The 20,897-nt window shown below is 46.1% G+C and overlaps 1 protein-coding gene across 2 annotated transcripts in view; it reads left to right on the top strand.

The window, feature by feature from the left end:
• Positions 1 to 2,176: 2,176 nt before the first annotated feature.
• SPDL1 (spindle apparatus coiled-coil protein 1) overlaps positions 2,177 to 20,897 on the top strand; it is a 36,313-nt gene continuing 17,592 nt past the window's right edge. The window contains exons 1-3 of one of the 2 annotated variants that reach the window (XM_075274749.1): positions 2,177 to 2,240; positions 19,905 to 20,078; positions 20,181 to 20,357. In XM_075274749.1, coding sequence (XP_075130850.1) covers positions 2,208 to 2,240; positions 19,905 to 20,078; positions 20,181 to 20,357 — 384 coding nt within the window. In that variant the 5' untranslated portion in view covers positions 2,177 to 2,207. Of the gene's footprint in view, positions 2,241 to 14,056; positions 14,129 to 19,904; positions 20,079 to 20,180; positions 20,358 to 20,897 lie in introns of those variants that run through there. The other variant, XM_075274750.1, reaches the window with a different exon arrangement.

The following is a 20,897-nucleotide window of genomic DNA, read 5'->3' as shown; positions in this document are numbered from 1 at the left end:
ATCTGCCCCAGTGTCATGCCATCCCCCCCTCCATCTGCCCCAGTGTCATGCTGTTCTCCCCCCTTTCATTTGCCCCAGTGTCATGCCGTTCTCCCCCTCCATCTGCCCCAGTGTCATGCTGTTCTCCCCCCCTCCATCTGCCCCAATGTCATTCTGTTCTCCCCCCCTCCATCTGCCCCAGTGTCATGCCATTCTCCCCCCCTCCATCTGCCCCAGTGTCATGCTGTTCTCCCCCCTCCATCTGCCCCAGTGTCATGCTGTTCTCCCCCCTCCATCTGCCCCAGTGTCATGCTGTTCTCCCCCCCTTCATCTGCCCCAGTGTCATGCTGTTCTCCCCCCTCCATCTGCCCCAGTGTCATGCTGTTCTCCCGCCTCCATCTGCCCCAGTGTCATGCTGTTCTCCCCCCCTCCATCTGTCCCAGTGTCATGCTGTTCTCCCCCCCTTCATCTGCCCCAGTGTCATGCCATTCCCCCCTCTTCATCTGCCCCAGTGTCATGCTGTTCTCCCTCTCCATCTGCCCCAGTGTCATGCCATTCTCCCCCTCTATCTGTCCCAGTGCCATGCCGTTCTCCCCCTCCATCTGCCCCAGTGTCATGCCACCCCCCCTCCATCTGCCCCAGTGTCATGCTGTTCTCCCCCCTTTCATTTGCCCCAGTGTCATGCCGTTCTCCCCCTCCATCTGCCCCAGTGTCATGCTGTTCTCCCCCCCCTCCATCTGCCCCAGTGTCATGCCGTTCTCCCCCTCTATCTGTCCCAGTGTCATGCCGTTCTCCCCCTCCATCTGCCCCAGTGTCATGCCGTTCTCCCCCTCTATCTGTCCCAGTGCCATGCCGTTCTCCCCCTCCATCTGCCCCAGTGTCATGCCACCCCCCCTCCATCTGCCCCAGTGTCATGCTGTTCTCCCCCCTTTCATTTGCCCCAGTGTCATGCCGTTCTCCCCCTCCATCTGCCCCAGTGTCATGCTGTTCTCCCCCCCCCTCCATCTGCCCCAGTGTCATGCCGTTCTCCCCCTCCATCTGCCCCAGTGTCATGCCGTTCTCCCCCTCCATCTGCCCCAGTGTCATGCCGTTCTCAAACACACACACATACACTCACCATTCCTCGTTCCCTCGCAGCTCTCTCCCTCATACACATATTGTAGCCGCGATGTGATGACGTCATCACATCGCGGCTACAAATGCCGGAGGCCGGAGCTCAGCGTTAAAGCAGGAGCTGAGCTGTGACAGCTCTGGCTTTAAACGCCTATGCATTCAGCTCATCGGCGTCCTACCGCCGATGCGCTGAATACATAGGCGTTTAAAGCAGGAGCTGTCAGCTCCTGCTTTAACGCTGAGCTCAGTTGGAATCGGGACATGCCGACCGGGACCATTTTGTTAGGTCCCGGCAGTGCCGCGGGGCCCCGCTAAGCGTGGGGCTCCGGGCGGTTGCCCGGCTCGCCCGGCCCTGGATCCGCCCCTGCCCGTGGGGCCCCGACCTAAATCTCCAAAAGTATCTGCAAAGTGAATAGGATTCTGGCTAATCCCATCCACACATTGCAGAAAAAAAATCTGCAGCGGAAAAGCTACATGTTTATGATACCTGCAGGAAGGCTGGTGTTTTCCATATAGAAATAATAAGAACAATCACAGTAACCTCTGCGAAAACGCAATGAAAAATACAGCTAAATAAACGTGATGCTTTTCCGCTGCACAAGCCATGGTGGTTTGGGTTTTGTGATAAATGCATCCACATATTTACTTTGATAATATAAAGTTATATGTTTAATAAATACATTTTAAAAAAATCCATCGTGAAATTTCTTGAATGGAGACATAACATATTGGGGAGTATTATTCTCTAACAGGCTTTGTATAGTATTTTACGTCCCTCGGACTCTTCTTTTTAGGGGGTTTGGAAATCACAAAACCTTCATTCATTATTGTTGGCTGTTTGTTTCTCGCTTTGCCTATTTAACATGCAGAACGTTCCTTCAGCTGTTCCGTTACCATAGAAAGTGAATAAGCTGCAGGAGTGTCCTCTTGTTGGAAATGGTGAGTTAACAAATGTATTATTTTTTTCTCATAAAAGACATGACTGTGGCGTAGTGTTGTGTAGAAGTTGTATGTTATGTGTTATTTCGGAACGTTGTGTAGTTTGTACTGTCATCCGTATGTTCACTTGTTTATTATTTTAGGAAAAGGCAAAACAATTTTGCTATATACTGGATATGGAAAGTGTTATACAGCAGCACCGTTACATGGTACGTATACACGGCTTACAGTACTAGTCCTTTGGCAAGAAAGTTTGTAGCAAAATTATATGAATTGCTGATATTTCTTCTTTTTAATCTTTTTTTGACATTCTCCATGTGTGTACAGTGGCAAATACAGTCAAAATGTGAACTCATATGTAAATTATACCATGTAAATTGTAACTATAGATCCTTTATAAAATATAGTGCTTTTTTATGGGAGAGCACCTGATTATAGGGTTCTGTATACATAGCATGGCTGTAGATTTAATATTGTGGTTCCCGCTAGACACCGCCATAAGCGTGGCACATCTTTGACGGGGCTAAAAAAATTTCGGCTTGCTAGATACGTGGTTATGGATTCTCAGAGAGAGGGAGTCTTAAATGCGCTATGATGCACCAATAATGTATAGTAAATTTTGACTTAAAGTAGCTCAACTAAAAGGTGCCGTAAATTTAGACTAGACAGTCCAGCGATACTCCAGATTTATCATCAAGCATCAGCCATTGTGATAAATCCACTCTATTGATAGACTGCCTATTTAAGTTTACACTGTGTAACTAATAATAAATTTGGGCTAATGTTCTCCCCACCAAGCAAAGCTTCTAAAAGAGAATATCTCCATAATACTACAAGGAATGAAGCATACACATAAGATTGTCATCTGTGGGGTCTGACAATCGGACCTACAAAGATTAGCTGTATTGGCAGTCTCTGGGTGTCAGAAGTTACAGCAGAAGTCAGAAGTGCTCACTGACTCTCCTATCTAAGTAATAGGACCAGTGCTGCACTTCTCAGGACCACCAATAGGCTGTTGTGCTTGCATACTACTTACATTTGATCACTGCTGAAAATGTATTTGTTTATTTTGCCTACTTATATAGCTCCATCCAGTGGCGTAAGTACCATGGTAGCAGCTGCCACAGGGCCCAACACCTTAGGAGGCCTGGGCCCCCTCACTAGTTAATATGCCCCCCCCCCAAAAAAAAAATTACTTTTTGAGGCCCGAGGCAACTTAAGGTATCGGGTTCCGGGAGGGGAAGAGCCTCAGTGTGCGTCCTGGTGGGAGGGGCGGCGACATCGTGCAGGAAGAAGATAGTGTCAGGGGATTACAGTACTGTGCTGGCAGCTGCCTGCTGCTCTTTCTGCTGCCTGGGGAAGAAGGGCTTATAATGCCACATTCAGTGCTGTAACTCCTTCTTCCCCAGGCAGCAAACTTATTACAGTATTATGTATTACAATACATAATAGTGTGTGCAGGGGCCAGTATAGGGCATAATACTGTGTGCAGGGGCCACTAGGGGTGAATAATAGTATGTGCAGGAGCTACTATGGTGCATAATACTGTGCGCAGGGGCCACTATAGGGTATAATACTGTGTACAGGGGCCACTATGGGGCATAATAGTGCATGTGCAGGAAAGCGGCAGGGGGAGGCATTCGGTTGGGGTCTTTAGGGGGGCGCCATGTCAAAAGTTCCCCACGGGGCCCCGCCATTCCTAATTACACCACAGGCACCATCATATTCAGCAGCGCTTTACAGACGATGTCAGTCAATGTTGCATATAGGGCTCACAATCTACAGTCCCTATCAGTATGTCTTTGGAGAGTGGTACCCAAGAAAACTCACACAAATACAGGAAGAACATACAAACTCCTTGCAGATATTGTCTTTGGTCAGATTTGAAACAAAGACAACAGTGCTAACCACTGAGCCAACCGTGCTGCCCCTCAAGAGGATCTCCTCTACAGGAGGCAACCAATACAGTTAATCTACACTGTGAATAGGTCATCAATATAAAAAAAAAAATCAATTTGGGTTGAAAACCCCAATAACAGTGTATATGCAAACACTAAACCCATTTTCTTATGTGGAGAATTTTTTGCAGACTTTGCAATGAAAAGTTACAGGAATCAGAAAACTATAAATAAATAAAAATATCGGCAGCACGCTCCAATATGCTGACAAATCCACATATAGTTTATTAGTAGTTACACAAAGTGTTATGTCAATGGCGAAAATGGCTAAATACTGTAGCTAGGATTAATATACAGTTATATCAAACATTTCAGAACTTTAGTGTGTTCTTTTTTAGGTGTCAAATTGTGTTTATTGACATAAATTTGTGAAAAACTATGCAACTAACCTAAAGTTGTACCCTTCCCCCAAAAAAACAGATTATTTGTACTATTAACTAGTAGGTAAGCACTATGTCATAAGGACAAGCAGTAATGAATTGGCTCATCTATGTACAGTATCATGAATCATTGGGTTTTTGAACAACTATGGTGCACTTTTAGACTTACTCTACATATCATTATGAGATCATCATAAAGTACCCAACCCCTCCTAATGTCTCTGTAACAATCTATCAGCAGGTCTTTTACATGCAGTATACAGTAGGAAGCTACTTTTGGTAGGCAGTGGCCCCCTAACAACAAGAAAAGGAAATGATCTGTGAGCCTATTGCTATATAATAATTAATACAACAGATATGAAGAAGAATGTGCCACTCATTACCTGCCATCCGCATTTTCTCTGCACCTAACACATCTCCTAATCCATATTTCCTACTTGGAACTGAGTCTGCAGAAGGTTCAGTAGGACTGAAACATCACTAACTTTTTTTATGGATGTCTTTGAATATATAATTATCATATGCAAACGTTGGGATTGCTGAGTTCCACCTTGTGCAGTTCACCTTAAGTGCACTATCATATCTGGCCTACTTATGACTCCCAAGCATAGCTAAAAATACTGTGGTAGAAACCAGATAACTATACAACAGCGGTCACATAAGGAGCTCAATGGACCCTAATAAAGAGGACCTTTCATGTCCTCGGGCACATGTGGTTTTATATACCAATAGAAAGCGGACAGTGCGCTAAACTCAGTACAACATCGGCTTTCTTGTTATGTGTCCCAGGGCAAGAGATATTGGTGCTATTACCAATATCTCTTCACTGTCAGAAGGACGTACCTGACAGTCTAGCTGGGCTGTGAAGAATGGCCCTCCTGACAGTACTGTCCGTAGCACTGTACTGTCAGAGGAGTGTTCCTTACTGCCCAGTGATGACGCTGAGTAGTGAGGAACGCCCCCCCCCCCCCCGACAATACTCATCTATAGACGTTATCCGGTAAAGAACGCCTCTTTGACAGTACAGAGCTATGGACAGTACTGTCAGGAATGGCATTCCTCACAGCCCAGCTAGACCGTCAGGTATGCCCTTCTGACAGTGAAGAGATATTGGTAAGGGCACCGATATCTCTTGTCCCGGGTACATCATGGAAAAGCCAACAGTGCACTGAGTTCAGCGCACTTTTGGCTTTTTAGTGGTATATGAAACTTCATGTGCCCGAGGACATGAAAGGTCCTCTTTATACAATGCCATGGCTTCATCAATGTGGGAAAAGATGATCCCATGACGTATTCCTTGTCTAACATTCTTGTCTACCAGAGAGTCTTTGAACATAGCCATTCTACAGCTAGGTCCTCCCTATGACGTATGGCTAATGAAATGACACAACACTGTCAGTTCAGTTCTGTAGCGAACGGGCCATTCGGGAGCTCACTGCATCATTACTGACTGCGATACAGTGACTTCTATATACAGTCCAGATACTACACCCCACACAGACCACATTCCAAAGATGGGACTCGTGTACAAGGGACCTAGGCTTAATAATAGGTCTTGCCCATTCTGTAGGGGTTTTATTTGCAGCAGGCACCTCATTTGCATTACAGCCATGACAGATAAGATAAGATAATCCTTTAATAGTCCCACAGTGGGGAAATGTCAGATGGAAAAGTGATGGAGGACAACACCACTTTAAGCCTTACAATAAAATCTGACACCTCTATATAAAACAGAACATATCACCATTCATTGCATCCACTACTGACAATAGATGATCTCTCATCTTATCTATTCCTCTGCCCTCTAACCCACAGACCGCAGTGTCCTATGGCTGTTGTATGGATATATAAACGGATTACATGGATATGTTGTAAGGTATATCACTAATGCTGTTAGCAATGCAACTGTTAGGGAAGTGCCAGACAGCAGTTTCCCAGTGCTGTTGATGAACCTTGGAGGAAGGGGCACAAGAGAAAGTGAGCGCTGGTCTGAGAACCCCCCACTGTCCCTTCCTGCTATCGGTCCTATCCTAAGTAATAGGCAACAACTGGGCGACAGGCCCATCCTAAATATGTGAGATAGAAAACGTGGACAAGACAAACAACAACAAGAGAGGTCAGCTAGCCAAGGGTCAGTAACAGTCGAGCAAAGAAGTGTCAAAATCGATATCCAACAGAGTAGTCTATAGGGAAAGCCAGAGGTCAAGAATCAGAATACAAGAATAAACAACAAGAGAAAGCCCGCACGCACAAGGCAATAGCAAGCACCAATGTGAATGTGAACCAAGAATAAATAGGGAGGAAGAATCCGCCTTGGACCTGATAGGAAGGAAAGCTGTCAATCATAGGGTAAGACTAAAATTAACTATTAGAGGAGCAGAGGGAAGTGGAGGTGAAGGAGATGGGTGTGGTGGAAAATCAATTATAGAGGTGAAGGAAATAGGACAGTGTTCAGACAATGCAAGATGAACCCAAAAGAAGAAATCACAGTCGGACACGTCTCCTGTGCTGCAGCATGCGATCGGATGATGACGCCAAAGATTTTACAGCAACAGAAGCGTTCAGGAAAGATGGCAGCCCCCATGACTATGTACATAAAATAGAAAAACCTACAATCAAAAATTATAAACATTAGAAAAAAGTTATATATTTCACTATTTTGTCTTAATAAATAAAACTAGTAATCCATTCCTTTTACTATCTGAAGGTGAGTCCTTTATAGAGGGTTTACTGTAACATCATTGGTGGATACTTTGATAAATCCTGAATATACTGTACACATGTCAGGGGTCAGAGATAACCTAGATACCTACCTGTAATACATGTAATACTACTCTAGAATCACAGGCAGCACTGTAATCCATGCCGGAGGAGCACAGTGCTTATCGGTTTCTGTATAACCTGCTAGAACTACTACAGTGTATACAGATAAGCCAATTCTACATCTTTTTGACATAGTGCTTATGTAGTTAATACTGTGGATAATCTTCTGAGCCTGTTTTAAATGATAGAAGATTGACTTAAAAGCTATATAGCTGCTATTTAATCACATTTTATATCAAACCTCTTGTCATGTGACCTAGGAGTAGCTCAGCTGTAGGCGATGGGCATATCGAGACTAAAGCTAGACTCACACAAAAGAGGCGCAAAACAGCCGAGCGGCACCCATTTCCACCAATGTATGGAAGGGGCAGTGAAAACGGCCAAAAATAAGACACCTATATTTAGTAAAAAAAAAAACAATCATGTGAATAGCCATATTTACTGACAATGAAATTAATGCAGCCGTCACGTGAATGTAGCCTTAGGGTATAGGTATAGACCGTGATTAAACGGCATGGACAGCACGTCAATGACATTGGACGGCACATGAAGTCAGTAAGCACAGGCCGCAAAACAGACAGGAATGGGACTTGTCCTGAGTTTTGCCCTGGGGTTACGACACCATACAGTACATTATGTGTATGGAGCCACAGAAATAAATAGGTCGATGTGCTAGCCATGAAAAACAAGTAAGCATTACTAAATGAATAACATTTTCATGTGTTATAATGGACAAAGCTTTTACATAGTAAGACTACTTTCACACTGCCCTTCGCAACGTCTTTTGCTGTATGTAGCGTGAAAGCTCCTGGTGCATATATCAGACATATCCATGAGCCCCTATTCAAATGATGGTGGTCAAAAGAGTGTCCTCCTGACCTTCATCAGGCTGATATATATCAGGTTATCTTTTCTCTCTGTATGGAATAGTGCACTCAGAGGGGTCCAGTAATAAAAAGCAATGATATATATGGTATCCATCTTTTTTTAATATGGGAGGCTATGGGTGACAGATGTTACTTGCCTATACAGTGCGATCTATCAGATGCATAAGTCAGAACATCTTGTCAACATACCCTGAAAAATTTTGTGGGATATTACATAAAAACTGTAACTCTCCAATGGTTCGGATTTTGTTAAAGCAAACTTAGTATAGCAGTTACTGCATATTATGCCATAATTGAGGAACTGAGGGCTCCTATGGTAGCTTGAGTGTTTTTATTATAGTTATTATACTTACAATCTGTGATTCACACTAGCATCAGCCTATCTGTTGTTTTGGTCCATCAGAGGGCCAGAACAACGGATAGGTGGACCACTATACAACAGTGGTTACATAAAGAGCTCAATGGACCCCATTAAAGAGGACCTCGGGCACATGTGGTTTTATATACTGCTAGAAAGCCAACAGTGTGTTGAATTCAGCGGACTGTCGGCTTTCCCGTTCTGTGCCCCAGGGCAGGAGATATCGGTGTCATTACCTATCTCTGCCTAATGTCAGAAGGGTGTTCCAGACATTCTAGCTGGGCTGTGAGGAACATCCCTCCTGAAAGTATTCATCCATAGCCCTGTACTGTCGTAGAAGGTGTTCCTTACCGCCCAGTGGTGATGCTAAGCTGTGAGAAAGCCCCCCCCCCCCCCCCGTACTAGTTTATGGACGAGTACAATCAAGACTGTACAGTTTAGATGGTCAGGAACGCCCTTCTGACAGTGGGCAAAGATCGTAATTGCACCGACATCTCTAACCCAGGGGCACATAACAGGAAAGCCGACAGTGAATTCAGCGCACTAACAGTATATAAAAGTGGTATATATCACTTTCTACCAGTATATAAAACCTCAAGTGCCTGAGGACATGAAAGGTCCTCTTTTTTAAAAAAAATATAGATTGTGAGCCCAACATAGAGCTCACAATGTACATTTTTTTCCCGTATCAGTATGTCTTTTTTTTTTTTTTTTTTAATATGGGATGGAAATCCATGCAAACACGGGGAGAACATACAAACCTCCTTGCAGATGATTTTTTGCCCTTGGCAGGATTTGAACACCAGGACTCCAGTGCTGCAAAGCTACAGTGCTAACCACTGAGCCACCGTGTGACCCCAATATGAAAGGTCCTCTTTAACACAGGATTATACAGATGAGATTGTATATAAATATACTGTCTGATTTAAGATTAGTAGGAAGAAAGTGGATTCATATTTGCAAAAGGAAACATATTTCTTTAATAAGATACATTACAAAGTTTCTTACATTCATCTGTATTATTCATTTATGAATAGTTGTTTATAACTGGAGGTATGCTTTAAAGGGAGTCTGTCACCAGAATTCAGCAAATCACCCGAACCCCATAAGCAGCTAGGTTAGGGTCACAGTGTTTATTCCTTGGGGAAATATTGCTGTTTGCCAAAATATTGCTGTTTTTGTCAGTATGCAAATGAGCTGTTTGGCGTAAGGAGTGCGTTGTTGTTGTTCCAGAGAGGTAAACAATAACCCTCTCATTGCACCAAAGGCTCATTTGCATAATGACAAAACAGCATTATCTCAGCAATGGAGTTACCATTCACAAGGGCCAAATACCAGTTCATTCAGGAGATGAGTTGATGTGCTGAGTTCTAGTGACAGACTCCCTTTAATCTTTACATTGTAGAAAAACGTTACTGGGTGCCTTTATATCTCACTTACTATTATTATTATTTCTATTCATTGCAAAATATTTTGTTATGACTTTCTAGGTTTTCCCTTCATGAGATTTTAGGGCAAACTTGTAGAAGATACGTGTCTACGCTCAGGCTAAGTACAGCAAAATGGATAATTGATTACAACAGCATTGGACAAAATGTTTCCTCACTTTGTTAGGGAGCCTTCACACGGAGTTATGCTCCGCTCATTCTGAACATAAAACTCGTTCACAATGAGCGCTGTCAGGGTCTGGGGTTGTTAGGTGGGGTGGCATAGACACACAAGTCCAGCTTCTTTAGTCCAAAACAAAGGTAGAGTTTATTTTCACTCATAAAGGTAGTGCAGCAACAAAAGGAAACAATACAAAAATAAATACCTGCCCGGCTAGGCTCTAACTAAACGTAGAATAGGTTACCTCCAGGGGCGTAACTATTATAGAGGCAGCGGAGGCAGCTGCCACAGGGCCTGGGCCATTAGGGTGCCCAGTGACAGCCGCTACCGCTACGTTTTTTATTTTATTTTTTAAATAGGCCGTTACGGCCACTATTCACTTGCCGATCCTGGCTGGGCCGGGATAGGCAAGTGACACAGCGGGCCCCACAAATACTATCATTATACTCTGGGGCCTTTGCAGACCCCCGAGTATAATGATCGGCGGATCGGGAAAGGTAAGGGAACATAACAAACAGTGTTACTTACCTCTCCACGATCCTGCCAGGCCTCCTTTCTGACGTCTCTGACGTCACATGAACCCGGCCTGCGTCCCGGGTCATGTGACGTCTAACGTCATTTCATAAGGACGCCAGCGGAGAAGACCGTGTAGGAGCCGGGGGACAGGTAAGAAACAGTAATTTTTTTATGTTTTTATTCCCCCCGAGTCTCCTATTATTATACTCTGGGGTCTGAAAAGACCCCAGAGTATAATAATTGTTTATGGGTGTCCACTATGGGGGATAATACTGTGTGCAGGGGCCACTATGGGGGATAATACTGTGTGCAGGGGCCACTATGGGGGATAATACTGTGTGCAGGGGCCACTATGGGGGATAATACTGTGTGCAGGGGCCACTATGGGGGATAATACTGTGTGCAGGGGCCACTATGGGGGATAATACGGTGTGCAGGGGCCACTATGGGGGATAATACTGTGTACAGGGGACACTGTTGGGAATGATACTGTGTGCAGGGGCCAGTAAGGGACATAATACTGTGTGCAGGGGCCACTATGGGGGATAATACTGTGTGCAGGGGCCAAAGGGGAAAGAAAAATATTTATTTTCCCTATGTTTTTTTTTTCTAAACTTTTTTTTTTTCTTTGGTGAGAAAAAAACCTACCATCAGGCAGGGGAATTTCGCATTCGCCTGATGCCTCCTCTTAGAGGAGATTTCCGTCTTCTATGATGGTCTTCCAGAGGAGGGTTAGTAGAAGATATACTGGGCTACAAGCCACTCGCTCTACGGAAGGAACAAACACTTTAGTGTATGACCATAGGAAATAATAGCAAGACCTGCATACTCACGGAAGAGGCCACTCAGCGATTGAATAATTGAGCTGACTAGCACAAGAAGCTCCAAAGTAATGAAGCAACCGCTACACAAATACAGGCTAGTGCCAGCAAGCCCCACTAGTAAGGCCCAGAGCCTCCAGAGGAGGGATCTCTAATAGGGAAGGGGTGGAAGGGGCGTGGCCACCCGCTGCCAACAGAGCCTTGTACTCCAAAACATAATGAGACCAAAAAGGGGCTCAGAACCTTGAGACCCTGCAAGAAAAGCAGGGATGAAACATAAAGATCTTGCCCCACAAGCATGGAGCTGGCCGCAAGGGGCAGGGAGCTAACCAACACCGCCCAAGGCCCGCCCCTCACCAGACAGACGGCCTATCAGAAGGCTGGAAGTGGAGCAAGCGACTGGAAGTAGGCTGCAAGATCCTGCCAATAAGGTAAGTGGCAAGTAAGCCAGACTAGGCTGCAAGCGCGGCCGGAACTAAGCCGCAGCGTGGCCAGACCACGAGCGCGGCCAAACAAGGCCGCAAGTGCAGCCCAACCCAGGCCGCACAAACACGGAGTAACCACAAGCGGGTGGAGCCTAACCGGACCAGGTCGCACTGCGGCTAACTGACCAGATAGGCAGCCCACAAACTGAACTTTCTTCTCTCATTTCTGCTTTAGGCAGAAAAACAAAGAAGATGAACAAAAGAAAAAAGGACCGGTACCTCGTACACAAAACTCCCAAAAACCCGGTCAAGGAGGACACAAAATCCTGGGGGGGGGGATGTGGGGGGATGTCTCAGTGCCCTCTTATAAGGCCTAGCCATACATATTTAAATTAATTGCTGATTAGAATATTCCATCTGTCCTACCAGCATGCAGGGGCAGAAATACCCCCACATTGTGCTGCTGTATGATGACAGGGAATGACTTTTTCCAGTGATAGAGCCCCTTTTAAAAAAAAAACACACACTCTCCTGTCCCCAGCCACTGTCCAGTGACTACTGAGGGTAAAGAAAGGACACGGAACGTCACTCATGGATGTCACAAGTGAAGTCCCAGTTACTTTCCTTAGGCTGCTGAATGGCCTTAGTGGTCACTTGTGGTGGGGTCTTCTACCAAAAAAGCCACAGGGAGCTGCGTGGACTGGACAGCTGCCTAGGACAGGTGAATATGTTTTTTTTTTTATTATTATAACCTTCCACAGCCTCTTGACACAATAATAAAATATCCTGGACAACCCCTTTAAATAAGTGAAACATGAAGTTGGTGACAGGGCTCTTGATGCTGGGTACTCTGAGGGGTCATTTACACGGAGGAATATGTCGCAGATTTGGATTCTTTTCAATAGAAGGAAGAAATCGCAGCAGGACACTTTATTTTCCCACCTGTGTGAACATACACTTAGGCCAGGTTCAGATGAGGCTTTTTGATGTGGAATCCGCGTCAAAATCCTGCTCAAAACACCGCCTCCCATTGAAATCAGTGGGAGCCGGTCATTTCCCTTTTCTGTGAGTGACTTGTTCCCGCCCGCAGAAAAAAGAAGCGACATACTCTTTCTTCAGGCGAATTTGCCTTGCGATACCTCCCCCCGACTAGGCACATTCATTTAGGCCTAATTTGGAGTGGAATGCCCACCCAGTCGCTGCTAGCCACTTTTTGGATCGGAATCTGAGGTGGCCTCCGCGTCAAATTCCGGTTCAAAAAACCCTGTGTGAACCCGGCCTTAGGAGGGAACTATAAAACTATAAGGCTGAGTGCACACGGGGTTACTCGGAGACCGCCTCAGTTTCTGGATCAAAGAAAGGGTAGCCGCGACTGGATGCCGGTGCCTAGTCGAGGCGAATTGGCCTGAGGAATGAGCACGTCTGTTCTTTTTTCCAGGAGCTGGAACCGCACCAGGAAAAAAGACCTGAGCCGCTGCCATTGATTTCAATAGGACCCATCTTTTTGGTCAGGATTTTGAGACGAATACAGCCTCAAAGTCCTGACCAAAAAACTCTGTGTGAACTCAGCCTAAGGGTCCATTCACACGGAGTAACGTGCCTCGTGATTCGGCACATATATGGCGTGTGAGATTTTGAGCGCCGTAAAAGCTCCCATTGATTTCTATGGGAGCCTGGATCGTATACGCCGCGTTATTTTGCGGCCGCAAAATCACGGCCACAAAATAACGCGGCGTATACGATCCAGGCTCCCATTGAAATCAATGGGAGCTTTTACGGCGCTCAAAATCTCACACGCCATATACGTGCCAGGTCACGCGGCACGTCACTCCGTGTGAATGGACCCTAAGGGATAGTGTCTGGTATCAATGTAATTAGATGAGGGGAGTAGGGGTGCAGTAATGCGGGGTCATATGAGATTAGGCAGGTGACCATTTCTCAGGGTCTCCCCATACTATTGAGTTGGGGGCCATCTTTCTTTCACACCAGCACGGACGGTTTTCCGTCACTACAAGACGGTGTATGTCTGTGGAGACCTGGCTCCAGCACTGCCAGTAACCTGCAGCCCCTCCACAGCCGTCTGACACCTCAGCTGGGCAGATAATCAGCTATGGCCGCCATTTATACTCCGTGATAACCGCCGCCCTACTCTACTCCGCCCACACTACGATACCGCCGGTGAGACCACGCCCATATTGCCGATCAGCCAATCAGGATGCGGGTAGAGAGGGCGCCGACGCCTATCGCGAGATCGTGCCGAGCAGACGTCTGATTCAAACTGAGCGGCTAACGTGCGGACCGAGAGGAGAGCAGCGGCTGCGGTATGTGTCCTGTGTGTGTACAGGGTGCGCCGACACCGGGCTGCGGCTTCTTATGTGCGGGGGTGAGGGGCACGCGGGGGTATCATGTAGGGAGACGGGGGGAGAAGACCATGGCTGGGGGCTGCTGCCTGTGTCCTCCCCGGGCTCTCCTACATACAAGCATAGGAAGCCTAATGTGCAGTGTATAGGGTGTCATGTCTGTCCCCATGTGTATCGGCTGTGCTACATACAGCCACTCACTGCTGGGGGCGCTGTGCACTCTGCACTCTTGTACCTGGGGGAGAAACCCAGTGGACCTGTGATACATCCGTGGGCTCATCCAGGGTTGTATGTCAAGACTCTGCAGTGTGAACACCTCCCTATATCAGGGATCTGGCAGTGAGGACCCCCACACAAGTATGGGGAGAACGTTTGTACCCAGGACCCAGCGCTGCATGCTATTGTGCGAACCACTGAGCCACCGTGGCGAGATTTATCCAGAAAAATACCTGATGGATCTATTATAAGACTGTCCGCTAGAAAGGTTCCTCACTCGAGCACTGAGAATGACGCCAGGTTCTTGCATGATGTATGGCAGGGCTCAGCATCCTTGTGAAGTGACACGTCCCAGTGTGCACACGTCTTAGCTGTTATAGGATCTCCTGCAGAAGTCACTGGAGGATCCTGGGACTTGTAGTTCCATAACAGCTGATCCCTGCGGTACAAGGACAGGGTGCATGCTGAATCCCCATGATCCGAGTAGCTTCAGCAAATGAATGTGATTAGTATAATGAAAATTTGTACTTTTTTCCCAATATACTTTCTGTATCAATTCCTCAGGGTTTTCTAGATCTCTGCTTGCTGTCAGTTTTGGTTCACCTTCAGTAGATGACGATCAGTCCTTGGTCATGTGATGGGCACATCGGTGCACGGTACGTCACAGTACAGATATATGGTTACTGTGCTGTGACTGTAATGAGCCGTGTAGTAATATATAGATATCAGGTATCACATCCAGACATGGCCCAGTTATTCAGTATATCCAGATATAGGATTTTGCATTTTGGGTTACAGACCCTTCACTCTGGATATCCTCAAAACAGTAAGTAATCTGGTGAAGTCCCCACTAAGGACATATTCAGATGAATGTACCTAGTCCATGCTACTTTTTCATGAACTGTTTTCACAAATCCTTTAATCTATTGATAGACTTGTGAAATTGGGCTGAGAAATGACCGGTTATATTTTATCGGATCAGTCACTCAGACTGTTCAGATCCATTAGTATCTGAGGCCATGTGCTGGCTGTTTATACAGGGACTAGCACACAGCCGTTGTTTCCTATAATGTGAATGAGCACTAAGGAGAACTCTACTTGTGACTCCTCTGACCTGCTGGTCTCCTACTTAGTGCGGTTTCATTACATGGCGGTCTTATCTCAGGATCATATCTGCAACCAATGCCGATGAAGGGTCTGTAACAGGAAACATTGCATTCTCTATTTCCACTTACGGTGTAACGGTGACGGGTTTAGATGTGAGCCTTTATCTACATATGTGAGCCGACATGAAAACTGCCTCAACAGATGGTTACTGGGGTGCTGTTCCCTTTTATATTTACTATAACAAGCCGTCCATCCTTGTATCCATCACGTGACTATGAACTGATCTTCATTCACTGGATGTGAAGAATGAATGACAGCAGGCAAGCGACACTGAGAGGATATTGGAAAATTGTAGAACATTTGCTGAAATTGGATATGACCCTAAAGTTGGGGTCATATCCTTGGTTGAAAACGTGCGATTGGGATATTTTGAAGCTGCATATAAATATACAAATCCCAACTGTGTTTTCGATCAGTGATATCCCTGGATATAGTGTAGATAGCACTACATAATATTAAAGAAGTTTTATCTGCGGTGCCATATGATTCTTTTCTCCCTTAGGGCTAGTTCACACTGAGTTTTTTGACAGCAGATTTTTTATTTTTTTTCAATGTAGATTGTAAGCCCCATATTGGGATCACCATGTACATTATTTTTTTTTTCCTATCAGTATGTCTTTGTAGAATGGGAGGAAATCCACGCAAACACGGGGAGAACATACAAACTCCTTGCAGATCTTGTTCCTGGCGGGATTTGAACTCAGGACTCCAGTGCTGCAAGGCTGCAGTGCTAACCACTGAGCCACCGTGTTGCCCTTGACAGCGGATTTTGATGTGGTATCCGCTTCAAAATCCGGTGCCAAAAACGGCTCCCATTGAAGTCAATGGGAGCCGCTGGCTTCTTTTTTCCATTAGCTAGTAGCGGAAAAAATAAGCGATATGCCCATTCTTCCCGCGAATGGTGCAGCTGACTCAGCCGCGGCGCAAGACTCCCTCCCGATTAGGCCCATTCATTCGGAATGCCGCGTGCTATGTTGACATTCAGAATCCATTTTCCGCCGTGTGAACTTACCCTTAAAGAGGACCTTTCACCATATCTGGGCACAGGCAGTGTTATATGCTGCTGGAAAGCTGACAGTGCGCTGAATTCAGCGCACTGTTGGCTTTCCCGATCCGTGCCCGGTGTAAAGCGCTATCGGTCCCGGTACCGTAGCGCTTTACAGTCAGAAGGGCGTTTCTGACCATTAGCCAGAGACGTCCTTCTGCCTCGCGGCGCCAATCGCGCTGTACTGTGGAGCGGGGAGGAACTCCCCCCTCCCGCTCCTGATAATGCTCGTCTACGGACAAGCTGTGTGAGCAGAGGGAGGGGGCGTTCCTCCCGGCTCACACAGTACAGCGCGATAGGCGCCGCGAGGCAGAAGGACGTCTCTGGCTAATGGTCAGAAACGCCCTTCTGACCATAGAAGATCTACGGTACCGGACCATAAGCTCTTCACACCGGGCACAGATCGGGAAAGCCGACAGTGCGCTGAATTCAGCGCACTGTCAGCTTTCTGGCAGTATATAGAACTGCCTGTGCCCGGATATGGTGAAAGGTCCTCTTTAAAGTCAGTCCTTCATGGTATCGTTCAAATTAGATCTTAAAACCTGGAAAATCAGCGGTCTAGACGTCAGTCTCATAATGAGAGAATTTTTTTGTTTAAATGCAGATGATTTTTTATCGCTTAGTAAATGAGGCTTAAAGAGGACCTTTCACCATATCCAGGCACAGGCAGTTCTATATACTGCCAGAAAGCTGACAGTGCGCTGAATTCAGCGCACTGTCGGCTTTCCCGATCTGTGCCCGGTGTGAAGAGCTTACGGCCCGGTACCGTAGCTCTTCTATGGTCAGAAGGGCGTTTCTGACCATTAGCCAGAGACGTCCTTCTGCCTCGCGGCGCCAATCGCGCTGTGCTGTGGAGCCGGGAGGAACGCCCCCTCCCTCTGCTCACACAGCTTGTCCGTAGACGAGCACTATCAGGAGCGGGAGGGGGCGTTCCTCCCCGCTCCACAGCACAGCGCGATTGGCGCCGCGAGGCAGAAGGACGTCTCTGGCTAATGGTCAGAAACGCCCTTCTGACTGTAAAGCGCTACGGTACCGGGACCGATAGTGCTTTACACCGGGCACGGATCGGGAAAGCCGACTGAATTCAGCGCACTGTCAGCTTTCTGGCAGTATATAACACTGCATGTGCCCGGATATGGTGAAAGGTCCTCTTTAAAATCTCTGCAGCCATAGATGGGACAGTTTATTACATCATAATGTTCTGTCCTATTAGTATAATGTGTATACTCCATTGGCTACTCTCTATATCTCCAACTATCAGGCAACCCCAAATTCATCTATAGTTCTCCACTGTGGTTCCATTAAAAAAATATAAAAAATTCTACACCTAAATTTGTGGACCCAAATTAATCACAAATGGTATAATCTATATGGTCTATTTTCCATAGACGTCCAGGTTACGAGTACATTGCAGAATTCAGTGTGGAGGGCTGGTTAGTTTTTTCAAAACCAATGAAGCCAAAAAGATCCAGACTTCATATGACAAGTATCTGTCATATGTCTATATGTATGAAATAGTTTAACCTAGGATGTGTCCACTTGCTTCTTGGTATTGTAAGAATCAGTATGACGACTGCCATATTGCTGAACAGATGGCAAGTTAGCACTTTAAACTGGATTGTACAATTTTAGGAGATTACCGGGTAATCCTAGCAAACAGAAGCATTTAGTATTAGGAAGTTTCCAAGTAGGTCATTCCTTGCCCTGGTTTTGCTCTTAACAATGTGTGTGGGTTATTTTTTTTTTCCAAGTTTTGACTAATGTGTAGAAAGAAGCCACGTACAGATCACAGGATTGTTGGCTAGGAAACATTCTCCACTCCGTTACTTTAAGAAAATCAGCGTTTTGTAAAAGGGGCTGCATTTCACTATACGGTGTATTATGGTGTTTGGAAAACTTAGAGGTTGCCCACAATTTTTTATATTCTTATCATTATTATCATTAATATTATTTTAGTTTGGCGGGGAAGGTTAAAAAAAACAACTAAACACCATAGTCTGCTGTCCTCAGGGCTCTGTCTTCTAGTGTGGCCCATTCCTGCTGCTTCTTTTTCTCGTGGTGCAATCTGACATCCCGTGTCCATTTCTTTAGGCCATTCATTAGCCTAATAAAAGGACGGAGGATACTAATTGGCCTCAGCGGTCACGTGATTTCCGCGCAAACAAGGCCTTCCATGGCCTAAATTTTAAAAATTTTTTAAAATCCTGGGCACCTCCTTTAAAGAGGACCTTTCATCAGATTGGGCACAGGCAGTTCCATATACTGCTGGAAAGCCAACAGTGCACTGAATTCGGCACACTATCGGCTTTCCCGATCTGTGCCCCGGGTAAAGTCCTATCGGTCCCGGTACTGTAGCGCTTTACAGTCAGAAGGGCGTTTCTGACAGCCAGGGACGCCCTTCTGCCCAGCAGTGCCTATCGTGCTATACTGTGGAGCGGGGAGGAACTCCCCCCTCCTGCTCCTGATAACACTCGTCTATGGACAAGCTGTGCAAGCAGAGGGAAGGGGTCGTTCCTCCCCGCTACACTGTACAGCGCGATAGGCACTGCTGGGCAGAAGGGCGTCCCTGGCTAAGTGTCAGAAACGCCCTTCTGACTGCAAAGCACTACGGTACCGGGACCGATAGCGCTTTACCAGGGGCACAGATCGGGAAAGCCGACAGTGCGCAGAACTCAGCACACTGTCAGCTTTCCAGCAGTATAAAAAACTGCCTGTGTCCAATCTGATGAAAGGTCCTCTTTAAAGACTATGGTCTGTAGTTCATGTGACTTCTAGCACAGATCTGCGCAAGGCTATAAAACTGTACATGGGACATGTGTGAGATGAGGATAATGGGGAGGGGGGGGGACCCTTTTTATGTCTGGAAGTTGCAAGAGAGCCCTGCTCCTACCACTAGTGGAATGAGTGAGCGTGTTGTGACTACTGGGGGGAAGAAATGCTTCAAGGATTAGTGGCAAGTAAAATGTAGGTGCCCCATTTAACAATAGAGTGGTGTTTTGGGGCTGCTCTGCTGTGAATGAGGGGGTCCATTGTGAAATTTTAAAACTGGGCTGCCTTATGCAGGTTAATAATGTATTCCCATCATTACCTTCACATCTTATCTGTATGTTTTACCTAAACTTCCCTTTAGGGAAGAATAGGTTCCTAATAGTGTTGCCTCTCCGTTGTTCTTGTTCCTTCGGAGGACCATAGCAACAGAAAGGCGACTGCTAAAATAGCGGTTACATACAGGGCCCAGCGGACCCCATTGGTCTGTGCTTTCTGATGTCTAGGTTTCCAATAAATAACTTTTTCCTTTACATTTACCAGGGACCTGACACCATGGACCAATCAGACGTGATCTTAAAACTCCGGCGACAGTTAAAAGAGGCGGAAGAGGAGAGAGATCGGGCTGCGCAGTATGGGCTTCAACTGCTGGAAAGCCAAAGTGACCTCCAAAACCAGTTGGAGGAGCAGCGTAATGAAATGACCATCACGATTGAGGTACCTTAGGAGGAAAGCACCATGTAATGCTTGTTTGAGCCACATGTCTTCTAGGTCAGAAGCTTAGTGATGCATTGTTTACTTTTAAATGATGGATTTCAGAACTTGGAACAAGAAAAATATTCGCTCCAGCGGGAAGTGGAACTTAAAAATCGGATGTTAGAGAGTTTATCGTCAGAATGTGAAAACATAAAGCAACAACAGAAGGCTTGTCTGGAACAATTGCAGGAACAACTAGAGAGGAACCATAATCGGGAAATGAATGAGCTGAAAGACAAGGTATGTATGTAAAAAGTTATCCACACAAAGCTATAGCATAGTGCTGGGGAATTAGTCTGATGAATTCGTTCAGAGTGTTTAACGATTTTCTTTTTTCAATATGGCACCTGTGTCAGGAGCTGAGCGGGAGCCATAACCATGCATTTCCGCCACAGTCTTTTTAGCAGCATATTTTGGAAGTGGCTCACTACTTGGGGCCTTAGCCTAAAGCCTCCAGAATGAGGTGCCTGTATACTTACGTGACTGACGTTCCATTCACATAGTAATGACCACGCATTTGTACTGGCACTCTATTCGCAAGTAGACTTCAGATGGACCAGCGGTAGGGCCCTCAGCGATCAGACGCTTATCCCCTGTCCTGTGGATAGGAAGTAAGTGTTCTTAAAGAGGACCTTTCATGGTCCGGGGCACAGGCAGTTCTATATACTGCTGGAAAGCCGACAGTGCACTGAATTCAGCGCACTGTCGGCTTTTCCGATCTGTGCCCCGGGTAAAGCGCTATCGGTCCCGGTACCGTAGCGCTTTACAGTCAGAAGGGCG

Source organism: Leptodactylus fuscus, chromosome 5 (assembly GCF_031893055.1).
Source record: "Leptodactylus fuscus isolate aLepFus1 chromosome 5, aLepFus1.hap2, whole genome shotgun sequence".
Classification (NCBI taxonomy): domain Eukaryota; kingdom Metazoa; phylum Chordata; class Amphibia; order Anura; family Leptodactylidae; genus Leptodactylus; species Leptodactylus fuscus.
Note: the sequence above shows the minus strand (reverse complement) of the source record. Positions and strands in the feature narration are given on the sequence as shown.